Raw genomic sequence first — 15,664 nt, forward strand, 5'->3', positions numbered from 1 at the left:
TTTCTGAGGATAACGTACGCATTACAAATTAGCCGTTTAACAAATTTATTTTTCTGGTCTAAAACTGAATTATCCTGCACATAGAAGAGAAATAATAATAAGCATGATTTTTACGCGAGGAATGCAATGGAAAAAGTGAGAATAAATTTAGATTGATATTTAAACATTAAGAATTAAAAAACCCTTCAGAACTGTAGTATTTTTGCGATGTATCGTGTGCCTTTAAAGATCCAGTCTATTATGAAGTATTATTAAGTACGTGTAGCCGACCCGGATGCTCATATTGAAGTGTGCAGTGTACAATAATAATACTGAAGTGTGAAGTGTCCGTTAGCGTTGTACAAATAATGTTTTATGCGTTGAATAACTGTTGAAATTTGTTATCTAGAAATTGATATTAAGCGAATGAAAGTAAACGTTATAGGTATCAAGGGGTTTTTGTGAAAACCAGAATATTTCAATTTTCTTGTAAAAACGGTTATTAGAGTGAATCTTCTCGATAAGCGGTTAAGAAAGTAACAGAGGACCGAATTTCAAGTATCTTTTGGACCGGATTTAAAGTGTACAGTCTTGCTGGTATTCAAGTATAATTACTCTGGTGGCAAAAAAACATGTAAGCCTTAAATCAGCATTTACCAGAAAACTGTCATAAAAACCTTTCTAATTTGATTAGGGAGATGACTGATTTAGGTGGATAGCACTAGATAAGTGTTGTCAGCCAACAGTTATAGTTATAGGTGTTCAGTTCTTCCCTTCGTAGGAGATACGCATTTACGTCTCATCATATATTATCAGTTATCACGCGTTCATCGTGTTCTCAGTAACAAACATTGGTTAGTCCAATTTTTTTGATCAGAGAGTGATTCCTTTCTAAACGGTCTTTATTTTAGTGGCTAAATAGACACTATAGGTATTGTACCAACGCAAAGAGTAGAAATATTTTATCATTTTTCTCAATATTTATAAGATAAAAATTTACCGCCTAGCATAGTTACGCAGATAATAATAAAATTAAAAAAATATTACAAAAAAGATAGTCTTTATTAAGATCAGTATGAAAAAAATACATTAAAAACTTACATTTTATGATAATTCTATCTTTATTGCTCACTTTAATAAATATTCTAAAATTTGTTTAAACCTCATAGAGAAATCCCCAATCATGACACTGAGCAGGGGTTTCTCAAAGATGAGATTTCCGTATGTTTATAAGTGATATTAGTATACCAAACAAAGCATATCTCTATCGCATTACATAAGCAGAACCGTTTAAAAATCATATATTTAAGATATAAAAAGTGGCATTTAAGAGGTAATCAAACACCTTGGTATACTACAGCGATGGCATGACGCGGCTTTGCTTTGTTTAAACCACTATGTGGGATATTTTATCCCCTAGCATTTTTTCTAATTTTTTCCAAATATAACAATATTTTTAATTAGTAAACTAATGTAATCAAATGAGAATTATTCTACCGAACAAACTCTGATTTTATGTCGGGAATGTCCAAAAGGAAAGAAATATCAATAAATTAACAAACCGTTTCAGGGGCGACAAATAATATTCACTAAATAGAATTGTAATTTTTAAGCTAGTGCAAAAAAAAGACATCTTCAATTTTTATCTGCGTGGTCTGCTATTATTTCGAGAACCGCTGGGCCGATATTCATAAAACTATATTAAATGAAGTAAAAATAAATAAATAACTATACATATAAAACCATGGGAAAAATATGATTTGTTTACAATAAATATTATTTTTTTGTTGATTATTTAATTAAAAAATATTTTTATTTAAACGTAAGGCTAATGAAGGTAATTTTACCGAATGCAGTTGTTAATTATAAATTCAAATTTTTTGTTATAAAATAGAAAACAATTTTTTTATGTAGATCTATAAAAAATTAATAAAAAAAGTTGAATTGAAGTGCCTGAAAAAATGACTTCATGTTTAGAAATGTTTTACACTTTTTAGTACAGTATATAGATCCACTTGTCGGATTTGAAACCGGTTCCACTTAGGAGAAAAACTTTACTACTTAAACATTAATGATTATTTGTAATTTCAAACTTTATATTGTTTATGTTTAAGGTGTATACCGAATCGAATTTTTTTCTTACTGGCTGAATGGAAATAATGATATAATTTGTTTGTTTATGATTGAAGGACGTTAATAAAAATAAATCGCGTTTCAATTGCTTTCCGTAATGTTTGTGATAATGACTGATTATCTGATCGTTTTACATTTATCAAAAAAAAAAGTTGCCGTTAGCGTGATACACTCGCTTGAATGTAGCTCGAGATTTTACTGCATCTTTCTTCTAAATGTTTGTGACGAGTGATTGTTTGGAATTCTTTTATTATCTAAAGAATATTATTGTCGTAAAATTCAAGCCGAAAAAAACAAATCACTCCTTTAAAAAATCATCTCTGCCCTTAAAAATGCTTTAACTCAGCTCATTTAAAGAATACCGGCATGATTTCTGAAATCTGCTCATCTAACTCTGATTTACTAGTAGCGTCTCTTATGGATTCTGTAGGTTTTTTACGATCACAATTGAGGAAAAAATGCTGTAAATTCATTATTTGTGATACTGACTAATTTTATTTATTATTTTTTTCCATTAATTAAATTTAGTCCTTAAAGCACTGAATCCCGTAGATTAATTTTTATATTTCCTGTCTTTTATTAGATATGTCTTACATACCGACAAAATTTCTGCATTACATTCATTATAATGGCATGAAAATTACTTACATTCATAAAAATTCGGAGTAACCGCAATTTAATTAGTGCTATTGAATTTTGAATTTAATTTTAAGTAGTTTTCGGTGACCCAAACTAATGTTTAACAACTAACTGATAGAATTTAAATTATAAAAAAACATTTGTGACGCTAAATATCTTTCTTTTTGACAGTGCAAATACTCAAATGGACAATGATGTCACACCGGTATATCTAGCAGCACAAGAGGGTCATCTGGATGTTCTCAAATTCTTGGTGTTAGAAGCAGGTGGGTCACTGTACGTGCGAGCTAAGGATGGCATGGCTCCTTTGCACGCCGCGGCGCAGATGGGTTGCCTTTCCTGTCTCAAGTGGATGGTATGTAACAATTTTGTAATATTATTTACGTTACGATCTTATGAATGAATTTGTGAGAAGTTTTTTGTCTAGGGAAATAGCATTATTTATTTTTTAAAGTATTGTGTCTATCCAACCCGTGTGTAGGTTTGAAAAGAGAGTGATGGTGATGTACGGGTACGCGTGTACGCCCAGTTTTTATGCACCTCCATTATGAATATAGTATAATGTGTCATTAATAAAAATATCAATGTTCTTGTAAATAAATCTAATAATAACTTGAAAAAAAAATGACAACGCTAAAATGCTATTTGAACTGGCGGTTTCGTTCTATTTTATGGTTCTTACAAAGATTTCAGTAACAATCTGCTCTCAGCCTTGGAATAATAATGTAAATGTTCGTTTATCAAAATCGGATTACTTAAGAAGTATGACTTTTTCCGGAGTACTTAAAAAATATGGATCGTTTGCATAATGCGAAATAAGTTCATATTTTTATGATAAGTATTTGTGTTACTTAAAATCAGCTGTTCAGCTGCTGAAACAACTACATTTTTAAAATAGCGCGTTATATAAATTTATCATTTAATAATTTAATTTCAATTATCAATAGTTGCGAACTTTAATTTTTTTCTATTTTATCGTATCGTTTTGTTTTATATGCCCTATCGTACTAATCACATACGTCATTATCGGTATACTGTCAAACACTGCTACAAACTGCAGCGCCTTAAAAAAATCAATACTTTATACATTTAGAATCTCCTAAGAAAGAAAAGTTAATAAGGTTTATAATTTAATATTATAAATTATAATTATAACTTACAGTATTGTTTTGTTGGCAGAATAAAATTTGTTTGCAGGAAAATATCAGTCATACGCCATTAACTGTATAATAACAGACTGGAAGTAATTATATGACATGTTCTGACGCTACGAGCGGCGTTTAGTTAGTGAACTTTGTGGCTACAACGGAATTAATTTTTCAATTTTTTAATTATATTGATTTAATAAACAACATAAATAAGTTAATAATGTATCCAATTTAAAATTTAAAAAGCACAAGATTCATATTTTATCAAAAAACTACAACATGTTTTGAAAAAATATACCATTATAAAAAAAGTTAATTTAGATTTAAAAACTTAATTTCGGATTATATTTATAGGTTTGTTAATCATTTAAATACTTAAATTTTGATTTGTATCCTAGTGATTCAAGGAATTTTTAAATAAAAAATAAGGAACTATAAATTAACTCGATTTTTATCCGATCAATCGGTTTGAAGCTACGAGAATATTAATGAATGGATAAAAATTCACGTTTTATTGACTATTTCTCTAAAATGGTTATATTTACAAGAACACTTCTCTACAAATAAACAATCACAACTTTTTTTCAGTAGATTATTATAATTTATTTACTGTCAATTTATTTATTTACTCTGACTACTACAGGCCGATACATAATTACAATTACCTTTGATTTGGATGAGAATTTTTTACTGTGTAAAAAACATCAAACTGAGATTGAAATCCAGAACCTTCCGAATTAATAACTTTGACACTTCCATTCCACCTCTAAGGTGAATGGAATGGTGTCAAACCGACACTTTTCTAGGATAAATCTCTTTTCATTTTCGAGAAAGATACTGTTTTTATTTTTTTGAATTTTATGTTGAAATGTTATCTCATTTTTTTCATTTATTTTAGCAGCTGTTTGTAGTCTACATTAACCGTTTCTACCAGAAAACGTACGGTGCTCGGCTTCAATCGTACAGTAAATATAAAAGTGAATAGCTGTTCGAGTTTTGTACAATCGATTTTATATACAAGTTCTAATTAATCAAGAGAATAATTTTTGAAATTGGAGCCGAACATTCGCGATCGTAGTTTAAATAGCGTATAGGAGTTTATTTCAACAGCATCTACTAAATCGGGCACTTTAAGAAAATATTTCAAATAAAATATTTATAATACTTTGATTTATCATTTTTTGGCCTTCAGAATGTTCTTTTTATGAATTAAAGATAACCAAGGTAATTGAACCTAAATGAGTGTAGCATTTGGAATCCTAAATGTATTCCACGTATGATTTTTTTAAAATTTATAACCAATTATTAAATGTAATAATAAATAATGTTAACTTCATTAATTTTCATATTTAGTATCAGCCCTGTCGTGAAGCTTGTTTTGTTGACCGATCTCTAGAAACTGATTGATAAAAAGGTTTTACATTAAGCGTGAAGAAATGATCTTATTCCTTTTGCCCGTAGTTCTACTTTCTCTACATTTTCTTTAAATACATACCATTTATTATTTGTTGTACTTAGCAACATTTTTTATAGATTTCAGTCTGCTGTATAATTTTAATTTACATCTTACAAAAAGTCTCACGACGCATTTACATCTCATCTTATCACCGATGTAAAAAACGTATTCTTTTACTTTACTAGAAGTTACGTACTTAAAGTTTTGCGCTTTTATTTGAGTATTTATCGGATTAATTTGCGTTTACCTGATTATTTGCCTTGAGGTTGAAGACCTACATTTCACGTAGTCGGATGGAAACAGTTTAGTACTCTTAACAATAGCTCAAGTAATAAAGCAGATAGGCCGTTTCAGTTTAAAATACAATGTACGCGTTTGAAAAGGCACATTTTAGCTTATATCTATCTATTGAGTTCTAAGAATAGTTTATACATAAAGTAGAGAGATGTTTTGATATAAATGCTGGTCATGCACAAGAATATTGCGACTAGACCTATACTCCGATAGAAAAAGTTGAACTTCTTTTATAAACTATTATTTTTTTTTTCTTTAGAAGAATTGTGCTTTTTATTTTTTAAGAAGCGAGAGGGCTTATTATACGTATATATGATCGAATTATTTCATAAATAATAAAATAAGATTAAATAATTATTGACCTCCACTTTCAAATGAAATGAAAGAAGCTCCGTCCCATTACAGTTGTTTTTAGTAAAATATGTTATCCAGAAAGCTATGAGGAAAACCTAAATATAATAAAGAAACATACTGTTTATGATTCTATGAGGAAACCGATTACTTCGGATTTTTTCACAAAAAAATATTTCATTCTTTTAGTAAGAAAACTGCTCCAATCGAAATCCTTATAATAGTTTAGAAAATCATAACTAAAAGAATACATTAAAATAAACGATTATTACAACACAGTATTTTTTTTTCTATATTAGACTGAATTTAGAAAATGAAACTTAGACAAATCATTAAACTTAGATAAAATGACTATTTGTAGTAGCTGAAGTACACTTCATGAGATTTTAAATTTCCATATCTAGCAAAGCTATGAATGATGTAGGATTCCCTATTTTTATATTGTTGACTACTCTTATAATACGACAATCCAAATGAAAATTTAAATTGACGACACATATACAGATTTAGATTGACGACATATTAATTACAGGTTGAACGTTGGATTACCACACATAAAATTAAATATTACCAAAAATTTAGAAAATTTACAATAAATTTATAATTTTATAATATCTAATATAAATTAATAATAATCTATAAATAAAAATTAATAATTAAAAAAACAGGATGTTCTCAATTTCGACCCGATTTTGTTTTTTTTTTAAATTCCTTGTACGAAGTAAAGGAAGTATGGTGATCGCGAAAAGTTTCGGTTTTCAGATTTCAACGTAAATATCCATTTTGTCTAATTTCGGTGTGAATCTGTACGTATGAATGTATGTATGTACGTACGTATGTATCTCGCATAACTCAAAAACGATTAGTCGTAGGATGTTGAAATTTTGGATTTAGGACTATTGTACCATCTAGTTGTGCACCTCCCGTGTTGATTGCAATCGACTAAACCAAAAAAAGCCAAAAATCAGAAACATTTGGATTTTGGACGTTTTCTTAACTGTTGTAATAAGCCCTCATTGGAGCTTTTCAACGATTTATAATAAGTGGCTCTTATTTTCATTGGTTCCACAATTACAGCCAAATAAAATTTAAACTAATGAAATATTTGGATCAAGAGGAAGGCACATCGGTTCGAATCAAACATCATCTCCTTTTTTTTAATTTTAAATACATTGATTTATTAATAATTATTAACCTCTGATTGCAAGAAAAGTTTTACGATAAATAATAATTCAATAATAACAATAAAAAAAAAATATATATATATATATATATATATGTCGGAGAATAAAGTACAGTGGAGTATCTTCCGACAAAACGATGAGAATATTCTTTAGAATATCTGTATTTTTAGTAGTTTTAAGAAATGTACTATTACTTGTAATATTTTGTAAAATAAGGTTTAAATTGTTTTATTGCGGTAGGCTTAGGCCTAGGTAGGCACACGGTTGTCAACGTAGTCGGGATCCCAGGACGATAGGGGTATCATAAAATTAATAAGGAAAAGGAAATATGCAGTAGGCATATTATTTGAGAATATTGAGAAAAGGCAGTCTTGCTTTGGAACCCAGATCGAACAGACGTCCTGGTGATCGCGAATTCGTTATTTCCCTGAGCCTCGGTCTATCGCAAGTTGTTTTAATATTATTTGAATTCTAAATTAAATTAATCTTATATTATAATTCGTGTACTACTGAGTTATTGATAAGTGATAATTATCATTTGTAATTATTTCATTGTACGAGTTATCTACTCATTTTTATTAATTGAACTTTATTATAATCTTATATATTCTCCACTTGTAATAATAAAAATGAGTGAAACACAAAACGTTGAATCCCTGACAAATCTCCTCGCCTCTCCGACATCAGAAGTGGGATCGTCTCCATCTGGTCCATCACCTGATCAGTGGAATACATTGTTTGAGTTTATGAAGTGTTGTATGCAAAAGCCATTATCGACAAAGAAAAGTGTTGCGTTACCACGATTTAATCCAGAGAGTGCGGGATCGGATTCTGTTGCTTGGTGCTCTGCAGCAGAACTGTGTCTATTAGAAAATCCTCTTCAAGGCAGTGAATTGATATCTGCGCTTAGCAAAGCTTTGGAAGGTTCAGCAGCTCAGTGGCTATCCCAAGTGGCAATTCCGGGTATACAGTGGCCTCAATTAAAAGAACTTTTTGTGTCACGCTTCGGGGGACAAGAAACTGCGACAGCGGTTGTGCTGAAAATTCATCAGGAGGCACCAACCAAGGATGAAAGTGTCGGCGCCTTTGGCATTCGACTTCGATCATCGCTAAAGGCCCGCTGGAGGTCTTTAACAGTTGACGAAATAGTTAATGCGGTTGTGCTTGCGCGATTGACCCATATTGATAATCGAGTGGAGCGCGTAGTATTAACTAGCGACATCAAAACGGAAGCCGAATTTTTGAGCGAAATGCGAGGCTTTTCCTACACCCGAAAAAGACCAATATCAGCTTCAGATAACTCATCTGCATCCGATTTGAAGCGTTTTAAGCCAGCAGCTTCAGGGAAGTGCCATTTCTGTGGGGAAATAGGTCACAAAAAGTTTGAGTGTCCTAAACTTAAGAAGAAGCAAGCGGAGCAAAGCAGTAACCATCGTGGCTCCAAAGAATCATCCTCTTCATCGCGCAATGTGACGTGTTTCAAATGTGGGGTAGCTGGTCATATTGCGCCAAACTGTACGGCTCCAGGTAGCAGCCGTAGCGGTCCAGGGAACAACAAGGAGAATGGTAGCGTCGAACGCCGTGTGAATCTTTGCACAGTTGCAGCTCCTACTGGTATTCTAAACCATCTTGGTGAGTCGTTTCCATATTGTTTTGATTCAGGAGCGGAATGCTCATTAATAAAGGAATCGATAGCGATTAAGTTTTCTGGACGTAGAATTAATGAATTAATAATTTTGAAAGGCATCGGAAATGTTGTAGTAAATTGTAGCATGCAAATTTTATCTATTGTAATTATGGATTTGTTTACATTAGAGATTATTTTTCACGTTGTCCCAGATGAATATTTGAGTTATAATATTTTAATTGGTCGAGAAATTTTGAGCTTGGGTTTTGAAGTAAATATTTCTCAAAATAATTTTAAAATCTGTAAATCTAAAGTAGTAAATGAATGTAGTAAATTCGAAATTATAAATTTTGATAATGTTGATACAGATGTTGATAAAAATGATAAAATAAGATTAGTTTCAATCTTAAAAGAGTATGAAAGTTCTTTTATTACGGGTTTTCCTCGTACTCGCGTCAACAGTGGTGAACATGACATACGTTTAATAGATACAAACGTTACGGTACAGAGAAGACCATATAGACTTAGTGTAGAAGAGAGACAAATAGTTAGAGAAAGAATAAATGAGTTACTTGAAGCTAATGTTTTTCGTCCTAGCAATTCACCGTTTGCTAGTCCTATCTTACTAGTCAAGAAAAAAGACGGATCGGATCGTTTATGTGTCGATTATTGTGAATTAAATAAAAATACAGTTGCAGACAAATTTCCTTTGCCACTTATTTTAGATCAAATACCGAGACTTAGAAAGGCTAAATTCTACATTAGTTTAGATATGGCCAGTGGTTTCCATCAAATTCCTATACATTCGGAATCTATAGAACGTACGGCATTTGTTACTCCCGATGGTCAATTTGAATTTTTAACAATGCCATTCGGCTTGAAAAATGCTCCTTCGGTTTTTCAAAGAGCAATTTTAAAGGCATTGGGTGAGCTCGCGTACACTTTCGTTGTAGTTTATCTAGACGATGTACTGATAATTGCAGATACGATAGAAGAAGCGTTTGAAAGACTTCGAGTGGTATTAAAAATTCTTATAGATGCGGGATTCTCATTTAATTTTTCAAAATGTTCTTTTCTCAAAACATCTGTTTCATACCTTGGGTATGAGATTCAAGAAGGACAAGTTCGTCCAAACCCTCGTAAAATAAACTCTTTAACAATGTTACCCGCTCCAAGGACCGTTACTCAGCTTAGACAGTTTATTGGCCTTGCATCTTATTTCCGACGGTTTGTCCCTAAGTTTTCACAAATCATGAAACCATTATATGCTCTTACCTCAGGTAAAAAATATATTGAGTGGACTGAGACACATGAAAACGCCCGACAAAAAGTAATTCATACTTTGACCAACGAACCCGTCTTAATTATCTTTGACCCGGATTATCCTATAGAACTGCATACCGATGCTAGTTCCGATGGGTACGGAGCAATACTCATGCATAAAGTAGACGGTAAAAATAAAGTTATTGAATACTTTAGTAAAAGGACAAGCCCAGCCGAGTCCAGGTATCATTCTTACGAACTCGAAACTATGGCCGTTGTTAAATCTATTAAACATTTTCGGCATTACTTGCATGGACGACAATTTACTGTTGTAACTGTTTGTAATTCATTGAAATCTTCTCAAAATAAGATTGATCTTAATGATAGAGTCCATAGGTGGTGGTGGGCTTATTTACAGGCTTTTCAGTTCGATATAGTTTATAGAGAAGGCAAACGTATGTCGCACGCGGATTTCTTCTCTCGAAACCCTTTGTCCGATTTACCAAAACAGGTTAATAAAATTGAAGAGAAACGCGTTAACCTCGCGGAACTATCGGTTGATTGGCTTCTTGCTGAACAACAGCGTGACTCGGAAATTTCGGAAATAGTCACCAAATTGCAAAGCGATGAGCTATCGGAAGATCTCTTAAAATCTTATGAAATTAAAGCCGGTACGCTATACCGGAAAATACAGAGAAAAGGCGAAACCCTTTGTTTGCCGATTGTACCCAGAGCATTTCGGTGGTCCGTCATTAACCATGTACATGAGTCTGTTATGCACTTAGGTTGGGATAAAACACTCGATAAGGTTTATGAGTATTACTGGTTTGAAGGTATGTCTAAATACGTACGTAAATTTGTTGACAATTGTATTACTTGTAAACTCTCTAAAGCTCAGTCAGGTAAAATTCAAGCTGAATTACATCCCATCCCTAAGACCCGCATACCTTGGCATACTGTGCATATAGATATTACAGGTAAATTGAGCGGTAAAAATAATACTAAAGAATACATTATTGTTATTATAGATGGTTTTACCAAATATGTTTATTTACATCACACCAGAAAAATTGACTGTAATAGTGTTATTAAAGCTTTAAAGGCTTCAATATTTATATTGGGAGTTCCCGCTCGTGTGATTGCCGATCAAGGTCGATGTTTTACTGGGAGAGATTTTAAAGACTTTTGTAAATCTTTAAATATTAATTTACATTTAATAGCTACAGGTACTAGTAGGGCAAATGGTCAAGTAGAGCGTGTAATGAGTACGTTAAAAAATATGTTCACTGCTGTTGAGTCTAATAATCGTCCATGGCAAGACGCCATTGGTGAAGTTCAGCTAGCTTTAAACTCAACCGCGAATCGTATTACCAAATCTAGTGCGTTAGAATTATTAATTGGTAAGAAGGCAAGACCTTACAGGTTGTTAGTTGATGACAACGAAAATGAAATTGATATCTCTAATGTAAGACAACGAGCGATTGAAAGTATAGAGGAAAATGCTAATTATGAGAAGATTAGATTTGATAAAAATAAAGCGAAGGTTAATAAGTTTAAAATAGGAGATCACGTTTTGATTAAGAACGAAGAACGTAATCAAACGAAACTGGATAGGAAATTTAGAGGTCTATTCGTAGTAACAGAATTACTTGATAACGACAGGTACACACTAAAATCTTTAAGTAGTAGTAGAAGTTATAAGTATAGTCATGATAAGTTGAGAGAAATGCCTGAGAATTATATTCCTAATGAGTTGGATGTTTCCTCGGACAATGAAAGTTGTGCCGAGGAGACTGTTGATGTTGGTCCTGAAACAGGGACTATGGTTTAAAAAGAGACCACCAATGACGCAATGCACTAATGGCTGGCAGCAGGTCGTGGAACTGGCATTCTTATTTTTCGCACATGCATCAGTGTGTAGTCGTAACTGCAAACTAAATTAGTGGCTAATGTTAGTTTGATCAGGGCGCGATGGGCACCTGATGATGTGTCGGGCAGGTAGTTGTGGCAACTACAGAATATGTATGATACTGTATGTGGCATACAGGGTAGCCTAGAGATAGTGCAGAGGTCTATTGGTGGAGGAAATAAAATCTTATTTGACAGTTAAATGATAAGGAATAATGATTGATGGCTTTTCGATCTCTTGAGTACTGTACGATGACTATTTAGGATAATGAATAATTAATGGATTTCTGTTACTCGAGAGGACTTCTGAATCTATCTTTTGTACTTTAGCTATTGTAAAATGCTTTATAATGACCGAGGTCAGTTGAAAACAAAAATTAAAATACCACTGTAACTCAATGTTTTAGATACACCCGAGGGCGTGTGATTGTCAGAATGGCCGTGTCGGAGAATAAAGTACAGTGGAGTATCTTCCGACAAAACGATGAGAATATTCTTTAGAATATCTGTATTTTTAGTAGTTTTAAGAAATGTACTATTACTTGTAATATTTTGTAAAATAAGGTTTAAATTGTTTTATTGCGGTAGGCTTAGGCCTAGGTAGGCACACGGTTGTCAACGTAGTCGGGATCCCAGGACGATAGGGGTATCATAAAATTAATAAGGAAAAGGAAATATGCAGTAGGCATATTATTTGAGAATATTGAGAAAAGGCAGTCTTGCTTTGGAACCCAGATCGAACAGACGTCCTGGTGATCGCGAATTCGTTATTTCCCTGAGCCTCGGTCTATCGCAAGTTGTTTTAATATTATTTGAATTCTAAATTAAATTAATCTTATATTATAATTCGTGTACTACTGAGTTATTGATAAGTGATAATTATCATTTGTAATTATTTCATTGTACGAGTTATCTACTCATTTTTATTAATTGAACTTTATTATAATCTTATATATTCTCCACTTGTAATAATAAAAATGAGTGAAACACAAAACGTTGAATCCCTGACAAATCTCCTCGCCTCTCCGACATATATATATATATATATATGAAAAAATATCAGAAGTTACCGATGAAACAAAATTTTTTTGTAGTTTTCATTTAAAAAAAATTTGTATATGTAATTTAATTTTTAAATTACGTTCAAAGAAGTCATGTGGTGCCCAATTCAGATTTTTTTTTGTATGATTGTCTTTTAGATCGGTTTCAATGGGTTTTTTTTTAAAGGAAGTTTCTCTGGAGGTCCCGTTGTAAGTTTTTCTACTTAACTAAGTGACCGATTTTTTTAATGAAATATTGCATTGTATATATAAATAATTTAAAGATGTATTTTAGTTTTTTGTGTTAAATCTTTGTTTCTTTAGGATAAAGAAATTTTTTCCTAAATATTCGCAGAGAACCTTAGCTCTCTCTATGACAAAAATATAATGTAAAAAATAGATATAATATAATTGAAAATAAATATTCGATATTGCATTTAATTGTGAAAATCATTCCATAATTGCTCAATTCTATAGTGAAGTTTGGAATGGAGTTCCGACAGATGGAGTTGAATGGAGTTGACTTCAGATACGTGAAGTCAATTTCACGTATCTGTTAAGTAATGTCATGACATCAACAAAAGTAGACAAGGGATATCGTTTTTAATGCTATGATAACGTACAATCATAAATAATTTACTTTTTGAATATAATATAAAAAATTGATTTTGAAGCGAAGCTTAATAACGCAGGCTTCGAATGGGGTGTTGACTGAGAAAAAACGATCGTCACAAAAAAGCGTCACGGGCTAGCTGATAACACAGTTCATTCAAGAATCGTGTTCAAAGAATGATGCTGTTACTCTTTTGTTAACGGTTTTTGATCACGCTCATATTTAAATATTACAATCACCGATTGAATTTAACTGTTGACAGATTTAACAGGTTGGATTTATTTTTAGTTCATATTTCATATTAATAAAAAAAGTTATCATTTGGGTATACTGCGTATACACAAATGATAATAATAATACAATAATAATTTATACAATATTGCGTAAAAAGCTTTGTTTCCGTAGTGTGTCCACGCATCGACGCACTCATCTTAATCTTATTTACATTATACTTAAAATGATTTTGTAAGCTGCGATTATTGAGTAAATATTTTACAATATTTTTACAATTAAGAGATAAAATTTTTTTAATTTTGTCTTCCAGGATACAAACATTTTTTAGATTCTCGTATTTAAAAACGGATAAATTATTATTAGAGTAAGAAAGGTAACAAAATTTTTGTCCATTTTCTTTATCGAAACCATTAAATTTATGTATTTATATTCAATTTATAACCAACTCATTTTATTTACGAGCAAGTAATATATTTTTATCCCTAAGATCCCTTTTCAGAGTTGGTTCCAATTTCTTTTCTGAAAAAAAAAAGAAGAAACTGAAGTCATTTTCAATGCGTGATAGTTACAACTAATCATTCCTTAACGTTATGGCTGCTGAATAATTATTCTTATGTGTACTATTACATACGTGTACAGAGAAGTTATAATGAGTGCATACATATGATACTTCAATCCGGGTGCTTGTTGACAATAGAAAAAAGTGTTAAAAATAGTTTTCTTGTTTTTACGGATACCGGTTCTCTTCAGAAATAATAATTATCTGCTTTCTATAATGATATTTTCTCTTCCACTCGGGTCATTAAAATGATTTCCTTTCACTTTAACATAACAATATATAAAAAAGTTGTTAACTAGTTAGCATTCCATTTAATTATCAAAAATATTTTTCTTCAAAAGTAAGCCTATTTATTCAAGAGAACTTATGTTTTAAATTGAGATAAACATTTCGGTTAAAAATTATATAAACGCGATAAGAATTACGAAGTTTTACACAGATTTACTTTGATGATTAGAATAATAATTAAAATACTGGTTGTTGCATGTAACTGTGAAAATCACTCCGTAATAATTACTCAATTCTATAATGAAGTTTGAAATGATGGACAGCCTTTTATTTAATTTACTTCTAAATTAAATTTCACGTATTAGTTAAGTAATGTATGACATCAACAAAAGAAGGCAAGATATATCGTTTTTAATGCCGTAATAATGTAGAATCAGAAATAATTTATTTTTAGATTTTTATACATCTATAAATATTTTTTCGGTTAATTTTTTCGTTTTTTACTTCCTTGTACGAAATAAAGGAAGTATTGCGATCGCGAAAAATTTCGGTTTTCCAGTTTCAACGGAAATATTTTGTTGACCATCCCTGAATTCATTTTGACTAGTTTCGGCGTGACGTCTGTACATACGTACGTATGTATTTCGCATAACTAAAAAAAAGATTAGCAGTACGTTGTTGAAATTTTGGATTTAGGACTGTTTAACATCTAATTGTGGAACTTCTCTTTTGATTGCAGTCGATTGGACCAACGTGTCCAAAAAAGCCCAAAATTAAAAACATTTGGATTTTGGACTTTTTCTTAACTGCAGTAATAATCCCTCATTGAGCACTTTTAAACCATATATCATAAGTGGTACTTATTTTCATTGGTTCTAGAGTTATAGCCAAATAAAAATTTAATTAATGAAATATTTGGATCTTACAAGGGGAAGGCACATCGGTTCGAATGCGACTTCATTTCATTTCTTTCTTTTTTCTTTAAATTTAAATATACTGATTTATTAA

General features: G+C 31.4%; 1 protein-coding gene across 1 annotated transcript in view; it reads left to right on the forward strand.

The window, feature by feature from the left end:
- f (espin protein forked) overlaps positions 1-15,664 on the forward strand; it is a 200,261-nt gene that overhangs the window by 118,271 nt on the left and 66,326 nt on the right. The window contains exon 3 of the mRNA XM_075382154.1: positions 2,923-3,106. Coding sequence (XP_075238269.1) covers positions 2,923-3,106 — 184 coding nt within the window. The remainder of the gene's footprint in view (positions 1-2,922; positions 3,107-15,664) is intronic.

This window comes from Lycorma delicatula, chromosome 1 (assembly GCF_047948215.1).
Source record: "Lycorma delicatula isolate Av1 chromosome 1, ASM4794821v1, whole genome shotgun sequence".
Taxonomy (NCBI): domain Eukaryota; kingdom Metazoa; phylum Arthropoda; class Insecta; order Hemiptera; family Fulgoridae; genus Lycorma; species Lycorma delicatula.